Source organism: Polyodon spathula, chromosome 15 (assembly GCF_017654505.1).
Source record: "Polyodon spathula isolate WHYD16114869_AA chromosome 15, ASM1765450v1, whole genome shotgun sequence".
Lineage (NCBI taxonomy): Eukaryota > Metazoa > Chordata > Actinopteri > Acipenseriformes > Polyodontidae > Polyodon > Polyodon spathula.
In genome coordinates this window covers 7,967,251-7,994,843 of record NC_054548.1, presented here as the reverse complement: position 1 = coordinate 7,994,843, position 27,593 = coordinate 7,967,251, and the positions used below count along the sequence as shown (strand labels likewise).

General features: G+C 37.6%; 1 protein-coding gene across 1 annotated transcript in view; it reads left to right on the top strand.

Annotated features, from left to right (window-relative positions):
* LOC121327920 (alpha-1,3-mannosyl-glycoprotein 4-beta-N-acetylglucosaminyltransferase A-like) overlaps nucleotides 1-27,593 on the top strand; it is a 43,232-nt gene that overhangs the window by 3,032 nt on the left and 12,607 nt on the right. Inside the window, exons 3-8 of the mRNA XM_041272265.1 lie at nucleotides 14,767-14,934; nucleotides 15,335-15,475; nucleotides 21,284-21,417; nucleotides 22,399-22,445; nucleotides 23,385-23,498; nucleotides 26,282-26,357. Of these exons, the coding sequence (XP_041128199.1) occupies nucleotides 14,767-14,934; nucleotides 15,335-15,475; nucleotides 21,284-21,417; nucleotides 22,399-22,445; nucleotides 23,385-23,498; nucleotides 26,282-26,357 (680 nt within the window). The remainder of the gene's footprint in view (nucleotides 1-14,766; nucleotides 14,935-15,334; nucleotides 15,476-21,283; nucleotides 21,418-22,398; nucleotides 22,446-23,384; nucleotides 23,499-26,281; nucleotides 26,358-27,593) is intronic.

Here is a 27,593-nt window from a genome sequence, read left to right as displayed (position 1 = left end):
TTTCCCTAGAGGGGCAGAACAAAACATTGAGGGGGGTACACCCCACTTTGTATGGGCTCTCAAAAAATATATTTGAATCATTTCTGTGTTAAATAAGTGGACCTGTGTGAACAGCATGCATTTAAACTTGTATGTATTTTACCCTAGAAAAGGATTACAAGCAAGTGAGTAGAGATACAAGAGTCTGTGCAATGTATTTAAACAACGAAAACAATTTTGAATAAGCATGATTAATTTAGTACAATAATTGTGTAAAAAGTGCTTGGTAAAGTTTTATAAGCTCAAAATATAAATGTCCAGTAGATAATTTAGTAGTAATGTTAAAAATAGTGATACAGATATCTTTGTTCTAAGGTAAGGTATATACATTTTCACAAGTGAAAAGCCGGTCCTCTCGGTGCTTGCTTAGGTTAACGTGAGACAGTGTGTAACTTTGCGTGGCTTCGCTTATATTAAACATAGTGAATGTGTGTGTGCTTCCTGGACCTCCTGGTGAACTTTGATTTGTTACAATCTTTGTTAGTTGTAGTTTGTGATAGCCTTGTATCTTTCTCCAATGTTAGCAGAGCCAGTAGAAGCTGGAGGTGGCTGTTACAGTGCCCACACAACACTTTAACAGACAGGAAATGAGATTTCAATCAGATGTTGCACTGAAAAAAATCTTGCTAGCAAAAATGAGAACAGAGCAGCTATGTAAAACATTTGTAAATTAAATGCGAGTGAAGCCTGATATCAGCCAAAAAGTTATTTTGTTTTGACAAATCATTACTGCTAGGCAGTTCTTATGAGTAGAGTTGAAGTTTATAATAGTCTCTAAACTGCTGTCTTTTTTTTTTTTTCCGAAAACGGTTATCAGGATTGTTTACATGTTTAAAGGTGGCACAAGCACATACTCCAGTGCACAGTCTTCACTGGAGGAATCATTGTAGTTTCATCATCCTTAATAACTCCCACTTAGGAATGTTTGTATGTATATATTTAGAGATTAGGGGCCGCAATCTCCCAGGAGGAGGGGCACTGGGAACACATGGGGACATCCATCACATTCTAATAGGGTCAGGTCTTTTTTTCTTCTAAAGACAGACCCTTTGCTATCTATCAGCAGAACATGCCTTTAGCGACCGATCAGCGCAGTAGAATCAATTTTCTCAGTTAATATTGTGTACTAATTAGCAGGGCAACGCCGCTTTTAAAGTGAGAGCAAACCTTTGGGCCTTAGTTCTGTAACAGAATCAATAATTGAGTGAAATCGTGTGAAGAAAAGCCGTTCTACAGCACCATTGGTTTATGTTCTTTTTGCTGCTGCATGACAACTGGAAATTTCCAATTTCTGTTTAAATGCTACCTCTGCCATTACCGTTGTGCATCACAAAACAAATCTTAAAAGTTGTCTGCTTTACAGAGAATGCTGGTTTGTGGTCATGTTGGGGAAATTTAACGGAGTCGTTTGAACAGTAATACATGTGGTGCAGTGCCGTTTGACACCGAAGCATGTTGAGGAGGAAGAAGACTGTAATGGGTTTAGCAAACCTATGTATCTGATTTTAATTCAGAGTTCCTGTAACTTTTACACATTGTGCTGTGGTGTCACAAGATATAATAGTCTTTCCTGGCACCATGTAGCATTCAGCACAAAACTAATTATTGCCATAGCTGAGAGTCATTTTAGTAGAGTTATTAGGCTAATGGGTTTGTTCAGCACTACACAGTGTTGCAGTAGCATGCTACATACAGCCTGTGAACTGTATAAAATATGGCTGCACAGTAAGATTAAATGCAAACATGTTAGCCTTATGGTTATGCAGCGTATGCTTCAGAATTACTGAAGAGTCTTTCATTGTGCAGGGGTATTGAGGCGACAGGTGGTAGAGAGCCTCTCTGTCTGCCCAGAGTAACAGGTCTGTTAGTGTGTGTGGGAATGTAAGGTTGGTAGGAGTGGGGTTAATTCTGAGTTAGGTGGGTGAAACTGTTTTTTGTAGTGATGTCGAATGCCCAGCCTATGTTTGATTATTTTTAATAAACAAAATACACAAATGTAGGCTGGGCATTCTCCTGCACTGTTACAAAAAAACAGTTTCGCAGTTACACTCGCCTAACTCCCTCTCCCACACAAAGGATTTATCCTCTTTTTATTTTTATTTTTTTATACAGATGGCCATTCTCCAATTAGCACCTGTGATTGTTGGCAGGTGCAGATTTAACCCCATCCCTGCTAAACCTACATTCCCCAGCACATGATTCACCGCAGTATTCAGTGCCAAATTAAGTGTGCCGGATTCGAAATGCTGCCCTCCCATTGTGCTTGCAGTAATGAATGAGACACACAGCGACACAAGTCCAATAAATTGGGCAATTAAATTGTTGCAGAACCAACTGCAGTGTTACAGGGAGCACTTTACTTTTGCTGTGTCCTGTGTTGCTCTTATCACAGCAAATGTGTTTTTCCCAAGATATTCCTGATATGGGAGTGGTGTGTTGTGGCAGGGTGAAAGTCCTTATGGTGCACAGGTGTGTGTGGGGAATAGTGGTTTGGCAGGGAGGGGATTAAATTCCTCCCTGTCTAAACATGTGGCTGGAGCTTATGATTAATTAGGCTCCAACCACAGGTGTATGAAAAGAGTGATCACGGGTGTTTGATTCAGAATTAGTATTGGTGTATTAGTATTGAAGGTGTGTTTTGTGGTGCCTTAAGTATTGATAATTATCATTGGTGTTCAGGGGAGTTGTGAAACCATGTTTCCATGTAAGCGGCTGCTAGGCCTGAAACTTTATTCAAAAGTATATCTATTGTTTTGTTAAACTGTTTGTTTTGGCCCATGTACCTTTGTTTTTTTTTATTATTTGTTATTAAAGTACACAAAAGCGCGTTAAACTTGCAGCTTCTGTTTCTGGGTCTCCTTCTTGCTAGTTACCAGCCTTGGTTGTGACTGTACCCTACCACAAGGTAGTGTTAGAATGGGATAGCCTCCCTAGAGACAGAGCAGTACTGCAGCTTTGAAAAAGAAATGGAGTGGAAGAAAAGCTTAGAGGAGCACCAGCACCAGTTAAATGAAGAAGGGGATCCGTGGTATGCAGCTTGTCTGGAGTATGGGCACCTCCAGGACGTGTGCCACTACAAAGACCCCTTCTGGTGGGAAGCCTACAAATGGGATGAGGTGTGTACGGCAGAGGATTGGCGCCTCCGGGGAGAAATCCAACCCCAGCTACCTACCCCGAAAAGGAAGGAAGGAGGTGAGCAAAAGAGCCGGTGCCATCTCCAGCGCCAAAAAGGGAGAGCAGCTGGGACACATACCTCAGCACTCTCGAGTCCAGGTGTTTGTTCTTCATCTGCGGGGAGTGGGGGCACTCCGTTCTAAACTGCCCCTTCCAAGAAGAGGAGTGCCCAGCGCCGCCGGAGTGCCTCGCACTGTTGGTAGCATTTACGCTGCCAGGGCTGGAATGCCCCGCACCACTGCCAGCATTTCTGCTGCCAGTGTTGCCATTGCATGAGGATCTCACAACGCTGGTCCTCATCTGTGATGCTACCCTACCAACTAAAAATCTGGTGGGGACTTGGTAAGATAGGGCTGTCTTTATTTTTGGTTTTGTTTTTTACGTGATTAGATTTTTAGTCATGTTTTTTGTCAGCTGCAAGTCGGCTTCTATTAAAGACAATATCTGTGTTTTATACTGAGCCAGAATAATGCATCTTCATACTGAGGCACGCAGTATTGACAATTTTTCATTGTTGACAAGTTCTTTGTTTCATTGTTTATATTTATTTATTGTTTATTTAGTTACTATGTTACCATGTGTAATACAAGTATGTATTTTTGTAGTTTTGTTGCATACAGTAGCGAACCAGTGACACTTGCTGCAGAATATTCAGAATAGAAGTATTTAAAAATCATTCCAGAATTACTGCAAGTATTGTGTTTTTTTTTTAATTTATAAGTTGACCACGTGTGATATCTGTATGCACGTTTTATATTATAATGTCAATTTTTGAATGCTTGAGAACGAAGTAGATTTGGAGGGAAGACAGGGCACTAGCAAGTACGGCTGGCACTGTAACTGCAGTGGTGGTATTGCAGCAATGAGTGACGTGGTGTACAGCAAGCTGAGGAAGCAGTTTGGTTTTGCTGTGCAAGTTGTAAAACTCTTCATTAAACAAGCTAATTAGTATTTACTGGAGTAATCCTACTGCATTCTTTACTAGGTTAACATTATCGTATAATGATAACAAGATTAGGAAGTTGTGCTGTGACTAATCTATTAATCTAGTTAGCTGTCTGGTCCTGTCATGTATGAGTGGAACTGTAATTGAAACAGCTTGTGCCATAGCCAAGTCAAAATAAAATGACTGTGTTGAGTCTGTGCTAGCAGTGTGGTTTCTGAATAATTTAAACTGTAACTGTGGGAGTAACGGTTATGATTTTCCCAAACTAAAACCGACTTGGATAAAATTCCAAACTGAACGATACTGAAGAAAGAGAACAACAGAACCAAAAATCTGTTGGCAGTTTCAGCACTGCGCTGGTGGGTATTTTCCAGAGCTCATCACACACTTTGTTGTATGTGGACGACTCATGTTAACATCCCTTAGTCATTTTAATGTGGTAACATACATCAAAAGTTTTGACATGGCTTAATTGAATCTGACAGCCCTCAGTAGGGATAACTGCAGCTTCCTACTTAATGTTCAGATGTCTAGGGCTATCTTCATACACAAACCTTTTGTTAACAAAAGTGCACCCTGAGAAGTAAAAAACTGAAGGTTTTTGAGTTTAAAAAAAAAAACAAAAAAAATGCTAAACTGACTGAGTCAATGCAAATATGTTGAAAGAAAGTGCATGTAACGTAATCACTTTGTTGCTTCATTCTGTCAGCATATTGTCTCTCATCAGAGTACAGTTACACTGCACTGATGAGCCCCAAACAGGGCGAAACATCTCTGTGCTTGCTGTACTTGGTGAGTTTTAAAACTCTGTGAATGTAGAAGCCTTTTTGGCAAAAATACGTGATTTGCCACTTACAAAAACAAAGTCCTACAAGTTGTATTCTACTTTTTTTGTGTGACGGGAGGGGGCAAGTAGATTTTTCTAGCATTTTGTCCCTTCGACTAAAAACAAGTTGTTTTTTTTTTCCCAAAAACTCCCCATAACGTAGAGTGATGTGATCTGTGTGTGATGGAGTGAAGAGGCTCCATCAACATATAGTCCAACCTTCCGATCTAGAGGGCGCTCCTTGCCATTGGAGAAGATGCTCTTCACTGTAGATGGATGGTAGCAGGTTAACAATAAGGCTGAAAAAACAGCAAAACACTAAAGGACTGCTACTGTATTTTTTAAAGACTTGTGTATCTTTTCAAGAGCTCAGAATGTAAAGTTCTTTTGTTTGTTTGTTTTTTTTTGGTATGTATTTGGAACTCAGTGACAATAGTCCTGGTCTACTGGATCAGTAAATCTGAATTCTGTACAGATTTGATCTGTTTTGATTTGGCCCATTACACAGCTGAGCCAATTGTAGCCACGCTTGTTCTGGCTCTGCATCGCCTGAGAGTCCCTGGTCTGCTTGCTATATAAATGAAGAGTCCACTTGAAAAAGCAAGCTGCTTCTCAGAGTAAATCTTGAAGCATTTCTGCTTCATTCTGAAAGGGCCCATCTGTTGGAGAGGATTAATTAAAAGCACAAGGTAGTCCCTTGTAAAATGTTTTTTTTTTTTTTCCCCCCGAGAATGGCTGGCAAACCCAACAGTCTGGTCGCTGAATAAATTCTTTCCTATAACATGCGTTTGTATGTCATACAGAAGTTGGAGACTAACAGGCCTGTCGGCTCCCCAGTGAAAGAGGTCATTGTTGAGGGGTTTAACAGGCGCACTACTTTGCTTGCTGAGTGCGTCCACTCTGGGGGGGGGGGGGGGGGGAGACGGACGACAACTCCAGATCTCAGCACATTAAGGCTCTGGTTTAATCAACGATATATCAGTAAGATGGAGTACGACTAAATGCTGGAGCATAGGCCAAATTCTCTGCTTTTTCAAAGAGCAACATAATTATCCTTCAAAAGCCAGCGCTGGAATTAATTATTGAGCTTTTGACTCAATCAACATTATTCTTAACCCTAGGACCCATTCTTTGTACGGTACATGGCAACAGCTGGGGGTTGATAGGTCCCTTCACCTAGGTTGATCTCAAACCACTCTGATTGGCTTCTTTTGGACTGAGAGGTGAGATCCTCTGCCACACATTCTTATTCATTCTTGCTTTTGGAACCCTGCATATTTCAGAGACCATTTTATTTCATATTTCCAGGCTTATGAACACTCGGTGCTAAATGGGCCAGTGAACAAAACAATATAAGTAAATTGTGTTGCCAAACTAGTCATATCCCCAGGTGTTTTTAATTTAACTGTAGTTAGTTGTACTTTGTGAAACTAAATGTTAAATGTGGGCAGGAAGGAAGGAATCTATGTCAAGATAAGATGAGAGAGAGAGAGAGAAAAACAGTCTTCTGTTTTTATACAATACTTTCTCAAAGAATGTTTTCAGTGGGGATTGCAGCTGATGTTCCTGTTCTGAGGTTTCCCTATGTATTATACACTTGATGGAAGAAACTGTAAGTTTATTTAGTGGAGGTATAGACAAGGACAAGTTAATTGTGAAATTTCCATTCCATGGTTTAACATCAGTCTTCTGCAACTAAAAGAAGTTGGAAAATGCTGAATCAAAGTTAGCATTTTAAGGATAAATTATATTTACAGTGCGGGAGAAGCCAGAACTGCTTGCCAAAGATGTGGCGAACACTGGACCCAAGCCACATTAAACTATACTGCTGACTAGTACGTTAATCCAGTTAAAACACTACAATCAAGTGTGTACTGTCTGAGACTATAATGTTAAAATCAGTCAACCCTAAATTATTTCCAGTATCATTTTTAACTTTTCATTTTTCAGTAGTAGAGAAAATGTAATTGAAAATGGTTTGTCACTGCTCCATTTATCAGTGGAACCTTTCCTTGTTAAATGTGTTGGAGCTAAGTTTTTAAAATGCATTTTCAGTGCTCCCCTTATCATTTGAAAGTGACCCTGCCCGTCACATCTCAGTATCTATGCCAAATGCCAGCTTATCCTGGATGCAGCTGAGTTACAGGTGGTGTGACGTGGTGTGACGTGTGGGGTTTCAAGCTTAAACCATAACTATTTTAAAGAGTTTCTTGTAATTATTTTTATGACTTTTGTTAATGGTAGTAATACTAGTATTTGTTATGTTAGCAATAGCCATGGCAGGGTGTGCGGTAAGACGTACAGTATCTTACTGCACACCTGGGTGCTTTGTGAGGCATGTGGCCCTATGCTGAGGGCCTTCAGCCACCAAGTGTGGTAAGATCTTGCCACAAACCATGGCATGGGTCATTGTGCTTATAAACTTGCAAAAAGAAAACAAAACAAAGATGATTTTGAACTTAATTGAAATTAATTTTTGAATGTACCAAAAACTATAATGGCAATCATTCTATTTTCATACATTCAGTGTATGAAAATTGTTTTTATTTTTAATGTGTGTTTTTATTACATTTACATTCAAGTGTTTGAGAGATTTGGTAGTTTTCCATAGCGCAAAGTGCTGTGTGAGAATACTCACTCAGCAGGAGATATTGTCTCTCTGCTCCCAGCCTCCTCAAACTGATTTGGCTGCCGGTCTCCTGGTGCGGACTTCAGTCCCTATTCAGTGACACAGCTTGGCGCCCGTTTTCTCTCTGCCTGCCAGACCCAGCAGCCTGTCACTTTCACACAGATGGTCTCACTATCACTTGCTCCTCCGACATCTTTGAAGACAGCTACAGAAACGCAGACGGGCTGTATACATAAAATGAATTTGCAACATTTAAACATTTAAATCAATATGTTAAAACCACACACTAACGGTCTCTACATGGTAGCATTTATTTATGACAAAGAAAAAAATAGGTTTGGGTGAAAGCATTTGTTGCACTGTTGTTTAATTATCTGTACTTATGGTAAATAAAGCCTTTGCAAAATCAATACACCCCCCACATGTTTATTTGTATTGCCATACTGCATTTTATATTTTGTGTTCTGTAAAGGTAACATAATCCAATAATAGTCATGCCTAAGCTACAGTATCATTTGTTACTTGTCACAGAGTGTAAGTAACTGCAAAAGAGCAGAAAGAACCAGGGAGAAAACCTGATTGTGTGTGTGTGTGTGTGTGTGTGTGTGTGTGTGTGTGTGTGTGTGTGTGTGTGTGTGTGTGTGTGTGTGTATATATATATATATATATATATATATATATATATATATATATATATATATATATGCGCTACACTTGTAATTTTTGGAACAGTTTATAGAATAAAAGCATGGACAATGCACCTTGCAAGGCTACTGTACCCAACATGCAATAGTCAGTCATTCATGGCAAGACAGCCATGAAACGCACATTTTTAATTCGCTTTAGAGACATGATGAATTTGAAGACAAATCATTCAGATGATTGCCCAGTAAGGACGACGCAGTCTTGTTTCTGGGATGCTATATACCGGGGTCATGATACTCGTTCCGATCAATTTATTTTTAGATTAATTAAGTTTAAATCAGATAAGTTGTGGAGTAGCTTCCTTTCTGCACTCCCAGGCACTGAGTGAATGACAGCTTGAGTCAAACAGACAGCAGAAAAGTCTCTTCTGACATACACACGTCACCCCCCCTCCATTTTACCATTTAACATGCATGCACTAGAGTAATAAAAAATACAATTCTAAATAATTACACAGGGACTCCTAATGGAAGGTTAACGTTTGCTTTTTCTGTCTCTGGCTAGTGAAAAGGGGTGGTCTTCGAGGTGTTTATTGATTCTTTTCACAGAGTTTTAACTCTTAATGCCTGTTTTTGAGTAATTATAATCAGTACACTATTCTCTAACGTTGTCTTGAAAAATGATGATTTGAGACTAGGGCCCAATAATACAGCATTTAATGCTTTATTACACAGTAAGTGGATTAATGACTCTGCAGCTGTGCTTCCAATGAACACGACTGTACAGTTCAGGCCATCGTTTAAAGAAACTGAGAAGCTTTGTGGAGAGCCATTGCGCTGGAGGTGGTGAGTTTGAGCTGAACAGAGACAGAAAGCAGGTCAGTTCCCTGCTGGGTTACACAGCAACCTCTCATTCACAGCAGTGGGACTGTTGGTGTGGGGGTAGAGCTTGATGTGTTCAGCAGACAGCTCTCAGATTCTCCTTAGGTGGCATTTTATTTTAGACTTCAAATCTCAGACTTTTTTTCTCTAGTTTTGTATGATTGTGATCTTGATATTGGAGAGAAAAAAGCAGCACTGGGGTCTGGTGCCTTCTGTTTGTCCAACTTTGTGCAGCCTCAAAGAGATCTGTCTAGTAATAAATCCATGTTGTTTTAATCTTTAAATCGGTAGCCCGGATTGGCTTTTTGCTGTCATGGTGTGATTGTTGTAGTACAGTATATTGCTGTCTTAGCTACAGGTTTTTTACAGTATGTATGTCACACATGCCAGATTTATTATTCAATTTGATATGGATTCTGAAGAATATAGCAAATAAGCTTCAGGCCAGTACAGTAAGAGTTTAATAATATTGTTGAAAGGAAAGGTGCACCCCTTTACTATTCTGTAATGTTTGTTGGTGGGTTTAACATGTTCTGTATACAACAAATTAACTTGAGTCATATCCTCTATATACAATCAATTTGAGTTTGATTTGAAAATAGTATACACCACTGGACAGCCCAGCATTAGTAAATTATTACTGGATCTTTGTGGTGAATGACTCGTGTTCTTTTTTTTGTTTTGTCATTACTCTACTGACCCTGATGTAAGGCCCCGTTCACACTACTGTGCTGGCCCAGGGCAGCCTCAGGGGCCATCACGTATTTAGGTCTGCAACCCAGTTCACATTTGCGGTTTAATATGGAACGATAGCATGCACTCAAAATAGAAGAGCTACTGGGATATGCAGTAATCCTTGATTTGTAGCAGATGTTTCTTTATTAATATATATTTTTTCAGTGCAGCACAGCAATTTTATGGCATTATGACGGGCTGGTGAGTGGTGACGTCAGGCCAGATGCAGGAAGCAAAACACACACAAGGTACTGCAGGGCAAAAAGGTGCTTGCAGCGTCGTTTATTTAAATACTACAATATTTAACTTTCTTACCTCATTACATAATTTTCTTTCTATTGTCTAAGTAGTTTGTCTAATATGATCTATATAAATTGAGCTTTAAGTGGATGCTCTATGTTGTCTTTACAAAATATAGTCCTGATGCATTTCTTCGGGTAACTTGCCGTACACAACTGTTTTGTGTGTGTATATGTGTATATGTGTATATATATATATATATATATATATATATATATATATATATACACACACACACACATACACACACACACACACACACACACACACACACACACACACACAGTATATGTAAACAGAAAAACACTTGCTGACAGAGCACAACAAATATTGAAACAAAACCAATTCACAAACACAAAACCTATATAGGTCAGGCTGGGCAATCGCCTTCACTGTTCCTATGTTTTACTTTTAAATTTCTCTGTCCTCTCGCTGTCCCGTTTTCTACTTCCAAACACCCACACCTCGAGCAGGGAAAACTGCTGGTGGTCATCTCCCAATTAGCATAAAATTAATCACTTAATTTGGGAGATGGCAGTCTTCTTCATGGGTTTTAATGTGGATGGGGCTTCCCATCCATGCTGCAAAACATACAGCTGTTCACCGTCACATTTAATAAAACAATAACACTGCTGCGCCGTCATAAATACAATAAATCACAAAACAATAAATTGCACAGAGGTGGAGGGGGAGACCCAGTTCTAAAAATAAATACATTTCTAAATCCTAATACAAAACTACATGTTAGAGCATGGATTTGCCCTGCCCCTTTATGTGCAGGGCTTTCCTACAACCTTGCTACCGGTATATATTAAAAAAAATTAAAGAAACAATATATATTATCAACTATATTCCCTTAATGTTATGGTGTATCAACGATTTTAATATTTGTGGTTGAGAACAGTATTTTATGTGTGTGTAAAAGCAAACAAGAAATGAAGGGCATTTTAATTTAAGACACACTTCTGTAGCTATGTATATTGTTGCATGCAAAGTGGTGGCTGGATTGCAGGCCCTGGGCCACATTGAAACTGTGGCCTAAATTTCAGGTCAGTTCTGGGCTGCTTTTTTTTTTTTTTTTTTTTTAAATCTGTTGTGTGACTAGTTTTATCTGAATTTCCATAAGTAGTTTATAACTAAAACAACTGTTTACTGAAAAAAACATCAGGTTAATTTAGGATTTAGCTTACCACTTATATGAAACCCTTGATATACAGTACTGTATGTGCTCCAAACTGCAGGAATACATCTGTTTGCTTTCCCTCTGCACATGCAGAATCAAGGGGCAGGGAAAATTGTCAGGGTAGCAACTATCAGGATGTTGAGCAGCTATAGTACAGAGAATTTACTACTGTACAGTTTGTAGACCTCTCTTGGTCAGCTGTCTGCCAACATTGACTTAATCTATCCTAACATGTCTGAAGTGTCCTGCTCTTTTTTGACAGCCCGTTCTCTGGTTAGCTTGGCACGTAAATAACCGAAATGTTGTAAATTGGCTTGAGCTGACAACAGCAGATTGTTCACAGAATAGAAACAGAATGCAGTCTACTAGATTTTTTTTTTTCATTCTGTTTGGAGATCTTTCCTCTGATAAATGGCAGAGTTAAAGGCATGCATTAATAAATCTTTACAAATAGTTATTCACAAGTATAGGTCTAGTCTAGACACATGCAGGGCACTGTAGTGTGTGTAAAATCCTTCCCAAGCCAGTTTAACCTCACAAAAATAAGCCATGTTACAGTTCAGTTGGTGGATGTGGTTAGCTGTCTCAGCACATTTTGGTGATGTTGATGTAAGATTAAGAAGGAGTTTATCACTCGGACGCATATTGGAAATCGTTGCAGTTCACAAAATTGCCAGCGTTGGATGATCTAAACTTATTTTCAGTGGGAAGATATAACGTTTTTTTTTAGGGTGAAATAGTTTTCCCTCTCATGCTTCATCCATAACTATTATCAAGTCTTTTTCAATTTTACTTTGCATACTTCATTTTCCAGCTTCATTATGAGGAAGTTAGAAAGTACTGTGTTGCGCTATGCACCAGAGTCCAGTACATGAAACTTTGTGCACGGAAACCTGTACAATACTGATATACTTACCCACTACCAGTCTCGGAGTCTTGGCGTAAGCGATTTTGTTCAGAAAATAGTTGCCATGGAAGATCAGGGGTGTGCAATTCGTTTGTGTAATAAGAAGTTTTGCCATTATACTTTGCCCGTCGAACCAGTAGTTTGTATTTATTTATTTTTCAAATGTTCGTTCTGTTGCTAGAAAGACACTCCAGGTATATTTTTAGAGACCCGTGCAAGTTTCTGAAAACTGAATTGTGGAAGTCTAGCAACTACACACAAACTTTTAAAAAAGTGTTTACATTCCACCCCTGTCACTTCTGATTGGCTAGCTGTGGGAAAAGATGATCTTCTATTGATTATAAAGAAACCCAGAAATGGTTCCAAGAGAGCCTCTGGCAATGCACAGACTAATCTTTTAAATGTAAGGTATTATTTACGTTTTTTGTAAATTTAGCAAATACGTGATGCAACTTTCGTAATGCATGAACCTGACATTTTAAATGCAGCAATCTAGTAAAGTTACAATAACAAAAAAACACCATAGTCACTAAGGTATTAGCGGATAAGAAAAAATTGTGGTGTGTAATTTATAAAATTATTAATGTTAAGCGTGTTCTTGTTGGGATGTTTAAAAAAGAAAATGTGAAGTTTACTGTTTAGAAGCATTTCATGACCAAATTGCCCTAATGTCAGAATTAATAAAGAAAACAACTCCTATAAAAGTTTGTCACACAAGGCGAGCACTAGCCTCATTAAAAGAGACGTCCCGCTCCAGCAATCTACTACACTATGAGACCCTCTCTGTACACCATTTGGGATCCACATCCCCTAAACTAACCTACTGCTGTTGCTCCTGATGTCTCGGCCCCCCAGCGACTCCATGTCCCTGGCTGAGCAGGGCTATCATGGGTACTGTCTTGCAGTTGAGGAGTTCCATAGTAGTTGTCCTGCAGAATGGGCACTTCAGGATGTAAACGAAGGGACCCTCTATGCAGAATTGCGGTGCAATTGCCTCGAGCTGTGGCACAGCCTCCCCGGGCACAGCCCCCAACCAATCCGGACCTCCTGATCAGCTCACCGCTGGGCGAGCCTATCTGCTCAATTAGTTGCCAAGCAACATGTTTCCTCTTCCGCGTCCCAGCTGCACACATTTGCACGAGAACCAGCGACAGGGCTCTCTCTGTTACAGGGACCCAACCTTGAGATCCTAAGAATTCACAGTAGCACCACTGGGGTGAGGAGAAATGACTAACTAAAATAAAAAATATATAATAAACATGTTACAAGTATTACTGAACACCTTTTTTCAGGAGCATTTACTTTATTTGTTCCTACTTTCAGACATGAGCTTGTTAAATAAAATTGTCATTTTAGCTGTCACCTTTATCTTTGCACAAGTTACTGTAGGATTAGAATTCTGTTGAACTGTATTGTAGCCTGTATTGTACTGAAATATTCTTGCAGGAAACTATTTTCTGTATGGAAAATGATTGGTCAAAATCAGTTCTGGTGAACAGTGATCTGAGTAGAATAATAATATAGGATATAGAAACTGAAGGAGTGCCTGTGGCGTTTTAGTAAAGTTAGACGATGGAAGCCAATTACTCACAGATCATGTGACAGTCATTTCATGCCCATGCTTCATGTCACATTGCTGAGTGATTTGTCATAAGATTGCTACAAAAGGCTATTTTGCCTCTCAACATACCCTAAATACAGCTGAAAAGTGAAACCTCAGTGCCTCCAGGGATTTGTGCAGCAAAGTGACAAAAGTATTTTGGTGTATTTTAAAAGGTATTCATAGCTGCTACTGTAGGGGGTATCAAATGATAGAACGGAATGTCATGCTTTGGTGGGTTAACTAATTCTGACACACTGACAACTATTTGCTGAATTATTAAACATGCAGTATGATTGATGACCAGTTGTCTCTCATTACCGATATCTCGGGGAAGGGAATTCCACAAAAAGGGTACAGTAGTAACTAAAGGAGGGCCCTCCCAAGGTGTAGCATAAAGTTACCAAAGAGACCAAAAGCTGTACAATACAAGCTTAGTTTACTACAACAAAATGTTTCCCCCTTCTCTAAAATGATATCTACTAAATTCATTCAGCATGATATTAATTTGCTTTGCTGTTACTTTAATGGTTTATTTGCTGTACCCCTTACTATTCAACACTCCAATAGCGCTACCTTCAGAAATACTAAAGAAGCTTAGTGAATTCAATGATGAACATTTTGACTACAAGTCTAGCTCAGTGTCTCAACATTTAAATGTTTGTCGTTTAAGTTATTACATTTCAGTTTGGGGGTAGAAAGCTGGCTAAAGTCGGGGACCCCCCCCCCTTACTTATTTTCAACAGCTCTAATCTGTATTAGTTGTATGATTTATATTAAGTTAACACACAAAAGACCCTATATTGTTCTAACCTGTGGTAGTATTTAGATCACTGCTGTTTAGATCATCTGAATAGCCCTTTGAATTCATTCAAATGTTTTCCTTTTTTATTTCATGTAGAAAAGCTTATCGCCTATCAGCGAGAGTTCCATGCCTTAAAAGAGCGCCTCCGTGTGGCGGAACATCGCACCCTGCAGCGCTCGTCTGAGCTCAATTCTATCCTGGAGCAGTTTAGACGGGCCATTGCAGAAACCAACAGGAGCAAAGATGCACTTGGACATTTTTCAGGTACCAGTTTACTTTCTAGACAATGGCATGTTTTTTGATTGGAGTTATTGTCTATTTTGAAAAGTACTATTTTGATGGAGAGCACAGGGTGTTGCAGTAATCCTGATTAGACTTGATTGTATGTTGGGATTGTAACTGAGAACTCTACAGTTTTATGGCTACTATAAATCACATTTGTATGATCTTGAACATCAATCCTGTCTTTTCTGATTAAGGTCAGAAACCAGAAAAATCCCTTTATGGTCCTTTATTTGCTTGGCAAATGTTGTTAAGCAGTGGTGTAAATATTAGTAAGTTTATAGGTGCTATTTTGTATGTTGTGATATCTACTACATGAAATGCAATGTTTATACAGATACTAAAATTGTTGACACATTGCCAATGATACATTTTTTGATAGATGAAACTGGGAAGCTATTGAAGGAACTGGAACACAGAAAACCACTGCAGGTGCCAAATATCTACTACCACTTGCCTCACTTATTGAACAATGAAGGAAGCCTTCAGCCTGCTGTGCAGGTTGGTCTCGGCAGAACAAAAGGTGAGTTCTTGAAGGACAGATTTCTTCAGCTTGCAGTACAGTTTACTGATGTGTTGTGTCAAAATTAACAAACTTGCAAATATTCTTTTTGTTTTGAAGGATTATAGCAATTCCTACCCAAAATCTAAATATTTGCAACTGGATGCACAGTAGTGCAGTCAGCACTGTCATATCGGACCCTATGAAATGTTGACTTCAGTGATGGTTAAACGAGTGTGATGCATATCTGCTTATTTCATTTGGCCTTTTCCAACCCTTGTCCATTTTTCAGGGAACACAAAAAAGATACAATGTCAAAAATACATAGCTGAAAGGACTGTGTTTTTAAATAAGTAGGCTTCCATTTAGATGTACTGTAGTGCTAGTGTTTTTTTTTTTTGTTTTTTTTTTTTGGTAAAGTACTATATTTTCAACAGAAGTATTTCAGAACGATACGATTCTAAAAATATCACTTGCCAAAGAGGCTGTAATACAGTACATCTGGTATTGTAGCAGTATGTACAATTCCCAATTTAACGACCCAACAGCAAAATTAAATCAAAATGTTACCCATGCACGGAACTGTGCAAAAGGCAGTGCAATTCAGCAAAAGATTAAAAAAAAAAAAAAAACTGTTGCCAAAATTAAAACAGTATCTGAAGGCGGTGTTCAAAATTGCAGAATATAGTGCTCGATAGACCATGTCACAATTCGGTTGGGAATTACCTTGCTTTTGTCACATGCTCAAAAATCTCCCTTAATAATTCAAGCAGTTTACAAAAAACATGTAAGGAAACACAGTTGTCGCCTGTTCAAACGGATACAAGTCATCAGTGTAGTAGGAATGGCTGATTAGTAGATTTTATTTTTGTACAGTGGTTTGTGGTGTATCTGACTGCTGTGGAGCCGAGGCGGATATTATAAAAAGGAAGTAGCATTTCTAATCGGTGCAACAGAACGATTGACAGTGGGGCGGGTTTTATTCTCAACCTGGCGCTTCATTGGTGCCCTGTGTTTTACATGCTGAAGTGGGCGTGGTATGGTATCAACGGTACGGTGTAATAGAGTTAATGACAAGCGTATTTTTTTGAAGTTTGTGGTAAATTTCTAATAAAATGGCATCTCTAAACAAAGGAACGAAGCAAAGCCATGTTTGAAGTATTTTGAGGAACCGGACGAGCATACCATGGTATGTAAATAATGATGCCAAACAAAACTGCCGTACCACGAAAACAAGTTTCTCACCATTTGAAGTGAATTTACTGTGGATGTAGTTACTACTGATGGCAGTAAAAATCAAACATCCAGAACAGAATGCTGCAGGTGCCAACTGGCATTTATTTATCCCTTACATCCCTGTGAATGCGTATAACAGGATTTTAAAGGACAGTTTTTTTTTTTTTTTTTTTTTTTTGTTGTTTGTTTTTTAAATATTAATTCAGAGAATGCATATGTGTAAATAAACTATGTATAGGCTTTGATTTACCAGTACACTGGTAAACGTGAGAAATTGATTCATGTGCAGCGGCAGTCTGTGCTCTGTGTTCATTGTCTTTATATGAATTTAATGAACAACCAACCGTAAAAAGGACAATGCCTGGCAGAACATTCTGGGCATTATTACTGGTATGTCTGGTGAGTGAATTTAATGAGTATACTGTGGGAGGGGGCTGGCTTTGACTCTGGAAAAATAAAGCTGCCTAATACAGTGTTTTTTTTTCTTGAAACATCCTCTGTTAGGTACTGTGTGCTTTTCTCTTTTTCACAAGCTAGCTGTATGGGTCTTATAATATGCTATGGCTTCCTTTTGCTAATCTGGAGTTTATTTTACAGTTTTATTTGGAGAGGTATTTGGTCAAAATTAAAAAAATATATATATATATTCTCAATGTTATTTTCATGTATTCATTTATTACCATTGCTGAAGCATAGCTATCATCATAAATAAATAAAAAGTACGACACAGGAGAAGTATTGCAGCAGCACTGCATCTGTCAATATCCATGTTTCTACCAGTTGTCAAAAAAATAAATAAATAACATGGGAACTATGTAGGGATAGGGTTACATGAAAATTTCTGGACTTAAAACATTCGCCTTTGATGTAGATACAAAATTTGCTTGTATCGCTTGCCTCCAGTGTAGAACAACCTTTAGTCAGGGGTGAAAGTATGGTGCGAGATTCTAGTGGCAGGGTACCTAATTTAGCGCCAACAACATTAAATTCTGGTGCCAGTAGACATGTTTAATTTTTTTTTTCTCAGCAGCCATGTATCCTGATAGCTTCTTATTGGGTCTGGACCAATCACATGACCACTGGCACTGAAGCAATATGCATGTTACGCACTTTGTGTACCATTGGTTTGGTTTGCAAAATTTTGGCTTCATAATGTGGACTTGCATGTAATGTCAGTCGGTTGACACGAAACCGACATTTTAGGCTTATTGGATTGAACTGTTTATTTAGTGGTAGTAATGAGCAAATGGAAGCAGATAGGTTTGGTTGAAGCTTCAAAATGATGGTGGGGCTTGATCCAGAGTTGGGGTCAATGCCATTTTTTCAATTCCATTTCTAATCCCAATTCCCTTTTAATCAATCCAGTCATTTTACAACAAAGGCTTTATTAAGCAAAAAAATACTGAATACAGCTTAATGAACTTGTCAGGTAACCTGTAAACCTCAGTAAAGACTGTGACATTTTATTGCCAGCAGGCTCTCTGATAAACTTTTTTTTAAAACAGTTTAGCTCCATTTTCAAAACAGTTTGCACCCATGTTAGTGCATATATTGATTACACTCCAATTGAGTCTGTTGTTTCCTCCATGGAAACCCATTGAAACATGTAGTGGAAAACAATGGGGATGGCAATAAACTGAGTTCACAAACCAGTCAGAATTCTATTGTTTTGTATGGCAATCCAAATATTTGCCTTTATTCAATCATTTCCATAACATAATTCCTTTTTTTTTTTTTTTTTTTTTTTTCAATTCTAAGTTTGTCAGTGAATAACAATTGTTTTATTCAGTTAAAACATTTGATATTAGCCGTATTGGTCTACAAATAAAAAATACACCTTTTTTCTGTAGACCAGTGGATAAGATCACGATTGTTCACTTGGAATGCAAGTACTTTTGAGTATGCTGGTCCACATAAAAACCCATCTTTTAATAACACACTAAGGAGTGTAAAGACAACACCAAAGAAGCACCTGCTTTAAAAATCTAGTTTGTTTTCATATTTAAGTTGAATTGTAAAAACAAAACTGGAAGTATAGTACTAGCGTCAACATTTACATTGAAAAGTTCTAATAGTCTTTGCAGGAGAGGAGCATTTAAATGTGCTACTTTATGTGGCTATCAAATCCAGTTTAAGCCACACTTGGACAATGAGTTAATTCAAATTATTATGCCATTTTTATGATCCATAACTATATTGAATGCTGCAGGGTAGGTTACAAAGCAAGTTCAAGCAATATTAGCCTTTTTTTAAACGGGTCACTGGTGAATGCATGGATATAAGAACTATTGGCATCAATGTGACTTAAAAAAAAAATGGCATGGGGTGAGACCCCTTTCCATTGTCTGAACATCACATGGTTTATTATATGTTTTTAAACGGGTCATCTAATCTGGTAGTAGTATGTAGGTTAAAGCCATTGCTATGGGAATTGCTTTCAAGAAATGTAACTCGGTTATTTCTTTCTGTGTGAAGGACAATGTAGGTTTTGATAAACCAATTGTGCACCGTTTCAGTGGAATCTCCTTAAACCAGTAATTCACTTGTAGACACGATTTATAGTACTTTTGCAACACTAGTTTTGGTACCAAAGATAACAAAATATTTTTGCAGTAGTACTGGCCTTGTACTATTTTTGTTCACAACTGAAGAATTTGTAACACTCACACAAGTGAGAGCTGTACCATTGAATGTATTTTAGTTGAGACTACTTTTGTCACTGAAATATCCAAGCATACTTGCTGGCAACTAGGTGCATTATAAATGTGTAGTCTACCTATAAATTGATGTAAATAATAAATGTAATACTCATATGGGTATGTGAAACAAACATGGTTCAGTGCTTATTTGCTGGTTACCACCCATGTAAATATTTAGTTATACAACACTTGATTAAGTAGTTAATGATAAAAGTGGGGATGGTGAAGGATTAAATGCTTTTGTCTCTAAATCTAAGTCGCATCTGATTACAGTGTAGCTAACTTTATCCACACACTTGCATACATTATTCGTTGGATTCATTTAGGTTAACGTTTGTTTATTGAAGTTCAGTTCTCTTCCTGGATTAGACGTTCTCTGCTTCTACCCAAAAGTACTCAACTGACAGGATCTGTCCACTTGTTTTTGCTGCATGTTTCATATCACTGGACCAGTGACGGTCCGCTGTTTGACAAGCCTGTTTGAGTGACAGGTGGTGAATTGGCTCTCTGTGGCTGTGCCACAAATATTAATCCTACTGATATTGATCGTCAAAAAAATATATTAAACAATTGCCAATTTTATAAAACTAATGGGCATTAAAAAAAAATTTGAGCAGTAGAATTGCATTTTTTTCAGAAAGGAACACCACAGCACCCAATAGTTACCAACCACAAATGAACGACTGATATTTTAATAAAGGGATTTGCAATCTTACATTGTTTCTAATTTGTTTTGGCATTGTAATTGGTGTTTTCCCTTCATGAAAATATTGTGCTAATAATGATTTGGAGTAAATGGCATTGAGAATCTAGCCCATTGTTTTATATTATTTGTCATTTTAAAGTAGTATGTATTTCTGTATTGCTTCGTATCACAGGTACAGCCATGTTTTGAGGTTAGGGAGCTTTCATTTATTAATATTTAAGGGTATAATTTTCCACACTGACATTCATTTTCCACAGAGTAATTTGCACCGTTTCTGTAGAGAAATTGAATTAGTTATATTTTGATATACACTGCTGTGAAAAAGTCATAGACATGTTGTATTTTGTATAAACGTTGAGTGAAATAGCTCGCATCACTCGATTTTTAAGTTGTGGTATCTGAAGCATAGTCAACAAGTACAGAGAAACATCATCTGTAAGATAATATCCTTAAGGAATAGAAAGAAGACAAGCGTTGAATTCAGAACAGAACTGGCAGAAGGCGCAGTTGGTGTTGTCCATCAAATCAATAGTATGAAGGTCACACTTGAAATCAGGACTTAAAGGATGTGTTGCAGTAAGAATACCTCTGTTAAGAAAGGGGAACAAGACTAAAAGGCTAAAATATGCACAAGAACACAGAAATTGGACTATGGAACAATGGTCAAAGGTGCTTTGAACTGTTGATGGATGAACTACACCTGTGCCTTTCTGCCAGTTCCATTGTCAATTAAACATTTGTCGTCTTTCTGTTCCTTAAGGATATTATCTTCAAGTATTGCTCATCCTTGTTAGACCGCTTTTTGGGTCTTCCAGTCCTGGGTTTGTCAATTACAGATGATGTTTCTCTGTGCTTGTTGTTTATGCTTTGGATACCACACCTTGAAAATAAAGTTTTGCGAGCTATTTCACTCAGTGTTGTTATAATAGTAGAAAACACTAGTGAAGGCTTTGAGTAAATTGCTGATGCTCATAATGCATCAGAGTTGAAAAATGCAACATGTCTAAGACTTTTGCACAGCAATGTATGTTTTTTGTCTTGTGATTGTCAAGAATCTTCTAATTATAACAGGAAGTAAAAAAAAAAAAAAAAAATAAATTAATAATTTAAAATAATCATGCACAAAATGTTTAATACACAATAAAAGGAAGGTGACTGCTTGTTTTTTTTTTTGTGTGTGTGTTCCAGTGTCTATTGTAATGGGAATACCAACAGTGAAGAGGAAAGTCAAGTCGTATCTCGCAGAGACCCTTCATTCGTTAATAAACAAGCTATCTCCTGAAGAGAAATTGGATTGTGCTATTATAGTCTTTGTAGGAGAGGTAAGGAAACAATTTGACCGGATGTTGTGGATATGTACTCTATCATTAAGAATGTGTAATACTGTATACTCATGGATAAAAAAAGAAAGAATACAAATGAGGTCAAACACATGCATCTCCATCAACTGTGAGCATGTGATTCTTAATACAGAAAGTGTCTTACTGCTTGAGCTTTCTGAAATTTATTGCAAAAATAAAACTATTCAATTAATTGAACTTCATATAAACCAATAATGAGAACATATTGGCAGAAACTGAGTTGGGGAACAACTGCACTACAGATTGTGCTAACTTATCTGAGTATCGACTGTGTGCATGAGCTAAAAGTAGATTGGTTGGTTGCATACTGTACCCAGTGACCATAAGCTGCCAGTTTGCTGTAGTTGTGAAGAGAATGCTGCTAATGGTGTGCATGTACAATCAATAGATATGTGGCATTAAACCCAAAAATCCAGACAAATATATTCATAAAATGCGAGAACCTAGGAGAGATTGAATTATTTGTGAAATGATTTAATTTGGGAGTACTCCAAAGAGAGACCAGTATTTATTTATATGCATGTATAAAAACATGTATAATTAACAAGGAGGAATATTGTTGAAGGGTTTTTAAATGACTCATCGGACTCTGTTCTCTCCGTTGAGTTCATTCCACCACATTGCTTGCAGTAATCAGCCTCTAGAAATGACTTGCCCTTCACATATTCACAGTAGAACCGCTTGCCTCCAGCTACAAGTACTGCATGTTTTGTGGTGTCAGTTCACAGACATGACTGCTAACTTTTTCAATGTTAAATGTAGCATTTTAAATGAACTGGTGACCGTTTTTAATTTGCAGTTATGCTGACAACTGTTAAACCACCAGCTGCAAAGATTAGGACTTGTTTTTATCATTCTTTGCTGCTGCAGTATGTTTGTTCTGCTTTTGCCAGAAGTGTTTGTTTAGAATGGTATCTTTTTTGTAATGCTTTGTCTCTGCAGACAGATATTGATTATGTGCATAGCGTTGTGGAGAGCCTGGAAAAAGAGTTAAGTGCTGTTTATTTATTACAAGATTGCTGCTACATATTGTTTTTCATGAACAAAATAGCTGCATGTTTTATGATATAGCTGCATGTCTGGGTGCATGAAAGTTTGATAATTTTAACTTCACTGACAGTTTTTCCTAGCTAGTTTTAATTTTAAGAATGATAACCACAGTATGTCAGCAGACATGATTTAATATATTGCAATTTTAAATTAATATTAACAGTAGATTCTGCACCACCCCAACCCAGGCTTTTATTAAGAGTGTCTTTTATATCAAAATAAGTTTTTTTTAATAAATAAATAAACATATAAATAGCTACTATGCTTTTTTTGCAAGAAATGGTGAAGTACAGGAACTGGAAAGCAGTGACCATTTGTCTATACGTTTAATGTGTATTGTGTGTCCAATGTGCTAATTTAAAGCATATTGTGGCAAATTTACACACAAATGCAAATTGCAGTGTTTTAAGAAAAATGGTAACAAGCACCTTGATCATATCTTAATTGACCCACATTGATTGTTTCTGATTTTGTAACAGATTGATTTTCCTAAGAAAACGGTGCAGATTGAATTTTGGGTTATAGACCTTGATAAATTAGGTCATTTGAACAGATGCTATTAAATAGTTTTAACATGGAGCTAACCAGCACCGATGGTTTATTATTATTATGATGATGATGATGATGTAGGTCATTGCTAATAAGAAGTCCAGTGTCCTAGTTTTAAAATAAGCTAAAACACTCATGAAATACATAATTAATGTACAGTAAAAGTTGTTAGCCATCAGTGACTTTGAGCCATATTTTGTTTTACCAGCATTCAATAAAATCCCCAAAATGTTCTTTTGAGCTGTGTGCTTTTTCTGCAAAAATGAAACCCAGCAATAGGAATAGTCAGGCAGCACTTTTCATGAATTACTTTCTCTCTGAACTGACAGGTTTTCTACAGAAATCAATTCAGGCCTTTTGGAAGTGATATCTCCCCCTGCTAGTTACTATCCTGACTTGACAAACTTGAAGGAGACCTTTGGTGACACAAAGGAAAGAGTCAAGTAAGCGCCTTTATTTCTGTCACTATTGCAGCACCTGTCAATATGTGCTTGTATGTCAGAGTGAGACAGCTAAGAGACGGTTTGAAATTGCACTGGTTCTGTTTTCTCTTTCTTGGCTACGTGATGGTTTTATCAAATGTAGATACAGGTTTTAAAAATAGAATGGAAAATCTAAAATCAATAGTGACGCCAAAGGAGACACCTTCCACACAAACTTTAAAATTTACTGACTGCTATTAAAAAAGCACAGTTACTTTGTACATCTTATTTAAATAAATAAATCATGTTTTGCTGCTGTTATTCCCAAGATAGGTTTTCTTTATTAAAATGAGTGTTTATAAGTGTGGAAGTTTAAAAAAAAAAAAAAAATGGAACTTATCTTTGTTTTGTGTAATTTTTCCTTTTCTTTGATTCATTTCTTTACATTATTATTAGCATTGCATTAAATGTAGGGGTCCCAGAGTGGGTGCCCTGATAAAAGCACTGTTGAGTGCTGTACGGTCATGGGAGTGCAGATTTGCGTTCTCTCTGTGCAAAGTTGCCGTGGGTGATTCTGGAGGGAGCATTGCACTGAATGGCACTTAAATGGGTTAGGGAGGCAAGACCGAGAGGAACTGTTCCTCTTCATCGCACCACAGCATACCTTACTGGCCTGGCGCCTACTGAGCTCAGACAGACACCTGCAAGGCTGGCCTTTGTCCTTCAGAGTTCTCGAGTTTCTGGGTGTAAAAGAGGAAATTGGCTTGGCTGTGGGATTGGAGGATGACCACTGAACTGTGTGGAGAATTTCTTTGGCGAGGGAGGATACTTGGATATTGTAAATTGGGGAGAAAATTGTGAGTAAAATAATTGGGCACTCTTAAAAGAAAAAATAATGTAAGCGCCTCCCCTCAAAATGTAAAAGCACGGCAGTTCTTCAGCGCATATATATATATATATATATGTGTGTGTTGTAACTTCAGTTGTTTCAATATGCAAATCATTAATAAATCTGATGCTGAGGCCTGTCAGAGCTGCTTGAATAAAAGTTAAGGTTTATCAACTTGCCTGTGGAGTACTGTGTACTATAAGATGGTGTTATTACCTGTAGGATGTTGGCAAATAACCTGGTTAATAATCACTATATTTTTAAGCACTTACCTTTTATGAAGTACTTAAATCAATAAATGTATTTACTGACCAACTTTACTATGACACAGTGATGAACAAGTGGAAGCCCGCCAGTCCTTTCTGCTGTGATCAAAATATAATGCATTTGTTAGGTTTCATACATTTGTCTGTAGTTCAACCTTTTTTTCATTTATGCATCAATAAACGTGTTGATTGTCCAGTTTGTTTGTTGTGGCTGGTGAATCGGTGGACATCAAAGGGTTGGTAAAAAAAACACGGCAACACCATCAAGTGTGTAAGTAGGTTAACCCTTCGTTACATCAGTGGTCTGTACATGTACGTGTGTCTCCATAAATCGTGGAACTAAGAAAACGGCAGGAAAATGGTGTGGGTGTAACTGCGCCCCTTGGCGAAAAAACAGGGTTTAGAAAAAAAAAAAGAAATCGATAAAATGACCAAATAATAATGAAAACGGCAATTACAGTACTGCACGACACCTTTCATTAACACACTCCCAAAGACTGGAAACATCTGACACACACAGCAAGTTACTACATTAATCCAACTTTGTACTACAATGTAATATGGTGTAATGCAATGTATTGCATGCATCACGCTGGTGGCAGCTGGCATCACGTATAAAACCGTGTTATTCCTTGTGCAAACTATTCATTTGTCAATCAGCCGTAGTCAATTTCTAAACTCTGTTTTATCCAGGTATTAAAGATGATCTAAAAGCTTATGAATACAAATTATTTCATATAGTTCCTGTAATTTGTACAAGTAGAATATTGTATAGGTCAGACTGCACTATTTTATCACACAATAACATATGGCTTGAGTTGGTTTTAGGCAGTAATGCCAGCTTGTTTTTTTTTAAACTTCCACACCTGTAAACCACTCCCTTTTTAAGAATATTTACAGAACAGTTAAATACTGATATTTGATCCACTTTTAATGCTGCAATGAATGACAATGTTAATTTTAGGTCAGCTATGATTGTAATATGTACCATAATTCAAATACCTTTTTTAGTTATTGTTTTATATCTTTAAAAATAAACATCCTGTAAATGTTTTACACAGTTATCAGGCTGTTATGATATTAAAGTTTGGTTTCTGTAGCTAGCATTGTGATTATTATAACACTGTTTGCATTGTAGGTGTGAATCTAATGTAGTAACATATGATCCCTGAATGTCTTTTTGGTATATCAGAAGCCACATCCTGTTAGTGGTAGCCAAAACCAGCTATAAAATGGCAAATTATGGTACGGTAATCTCCACAATAAAAAGTCAATGCAATGTGCAGTTATAGTTAACCTGTCCTGCATCTTGCATGCTAGAGGATAATAGCCTGACTAGAAACTGGTTTGTCACAGATTACTACAGAAATAATGTTTCGCCAGCAGGTGTCACATGCTGAAGTTTGTGAATGTCAAAAGTGCAAAGCTTAGGTTGAGTTAGCCATTTGTATTCTCTACTGTACGATTGTGGCAACCGCTGTTGTCAACAGTGCCGGTGGTTATCAAGCAGTTCTTTCTTGTTTCCATGAAGGCACTATTTGCAGTTACCATGCCAAAGACTTCCCTGCTTCAACAGGCAGCTCTAAAGAAAGTGAAAGGTGCCACAGTTTGATGACTAATCACCTTTCTTTATGATTGGTATTTTTCAGGTGGCGAACAAAACAGAATTTGGATTACAGTTTCCTTATGATGTACGCTCTAAATAAGGGTACTTATTATGTCCAGGTAAGTGGCTGGCTAATTTACAGTAACCCTTTCAGCTCTGACGGGACCTCAAGATCCCACCTTATCTTCTGTTAACATGTGCTGTTGGAACCTCACAGGAGTCCTAGGTCCCAGTCTAAGGTACAGTAGTGTATAAATATATGTAATAAAGTATTTGTTGTCCTGGTCTGAATAACTGAATAAATAAAAGCAGAACAACAGGCAAGTGTATGTTAATAAACTGCAATAATAAAGTAACAGACAAACTATTGTTAATAAAACTAAAGCGAAACAAGACAGTCAGAAAGCTTAAGTACTATGAAATTAGCTGGCTGGTATGTTTTGGGCTGTCGTAATGGCAGAGGCAAAAATAATGGGCATTACTTCGGGTTAACTTAACGTTAATAAACTAACCGTCAAACTAAATTAACAAGGCACCCCTACACATGTTACAAAATGCAGCAGCACTATACAAGACATTTAACAGAATGCTGAAACAACTCGCCAGAACGGGAAACACCAAATTGCTCGGCGACTTGTGTCTGATTTCTGTTTTCAAGAGCTTGAACAATTTCCAACTTTGTATCATAAGAGAAACAGCGGCACATTTTGCCATTTGTTTGCATGCCATGTTGTAGCGATGAGATACGTTTGTGGAAGTCAGAATACAAAGCAATTCAAGAATATGACGGCGATTCTGGAAAGATTTCATGAAGCAATCAGTGTCCCTCAAGACACACTCGCTTTTTTACAAAACAGTATTGAATCCGTTGTGAATGAATCGCTATCGGTGACAAATTTGAAATTGACAAATGATGTTGAGGTCTCTGACCACAGTGGTTTTATGTCCTCGGAGGTGGGCCATGACTTTGTCACAGGCTCATCGAACAGCTTTGGTGTATCTTATTCAGGTTTCAAGTCTTTTTAGGAGGTAAATACCCATTCGGTAATGGTTACTTTTCTATTTCATGGAACCAGGGTTATGATAATAACCTAATGTTTTATTACCGTTGTTGCTCCAGCATGGTAAATCTTCAGTTGTTCTCCTATAGTTTTTAATTGATTTGAATGTTTTTAATAGTGTTTATTCACTGCCAAAATATAGAAAGCTTCTTCGAAGCCAAATCGCATAAACATTTCAACTCCAGTGTCCAAATGTTAAATAGTTCTTCAGTAAGTTTAAGTAGATTACTTGAGTAAATTAAATTTGAAAAAAAAAAAAGTTCAGCAAACCTGTCTTGCATTAGCTGCATGTTG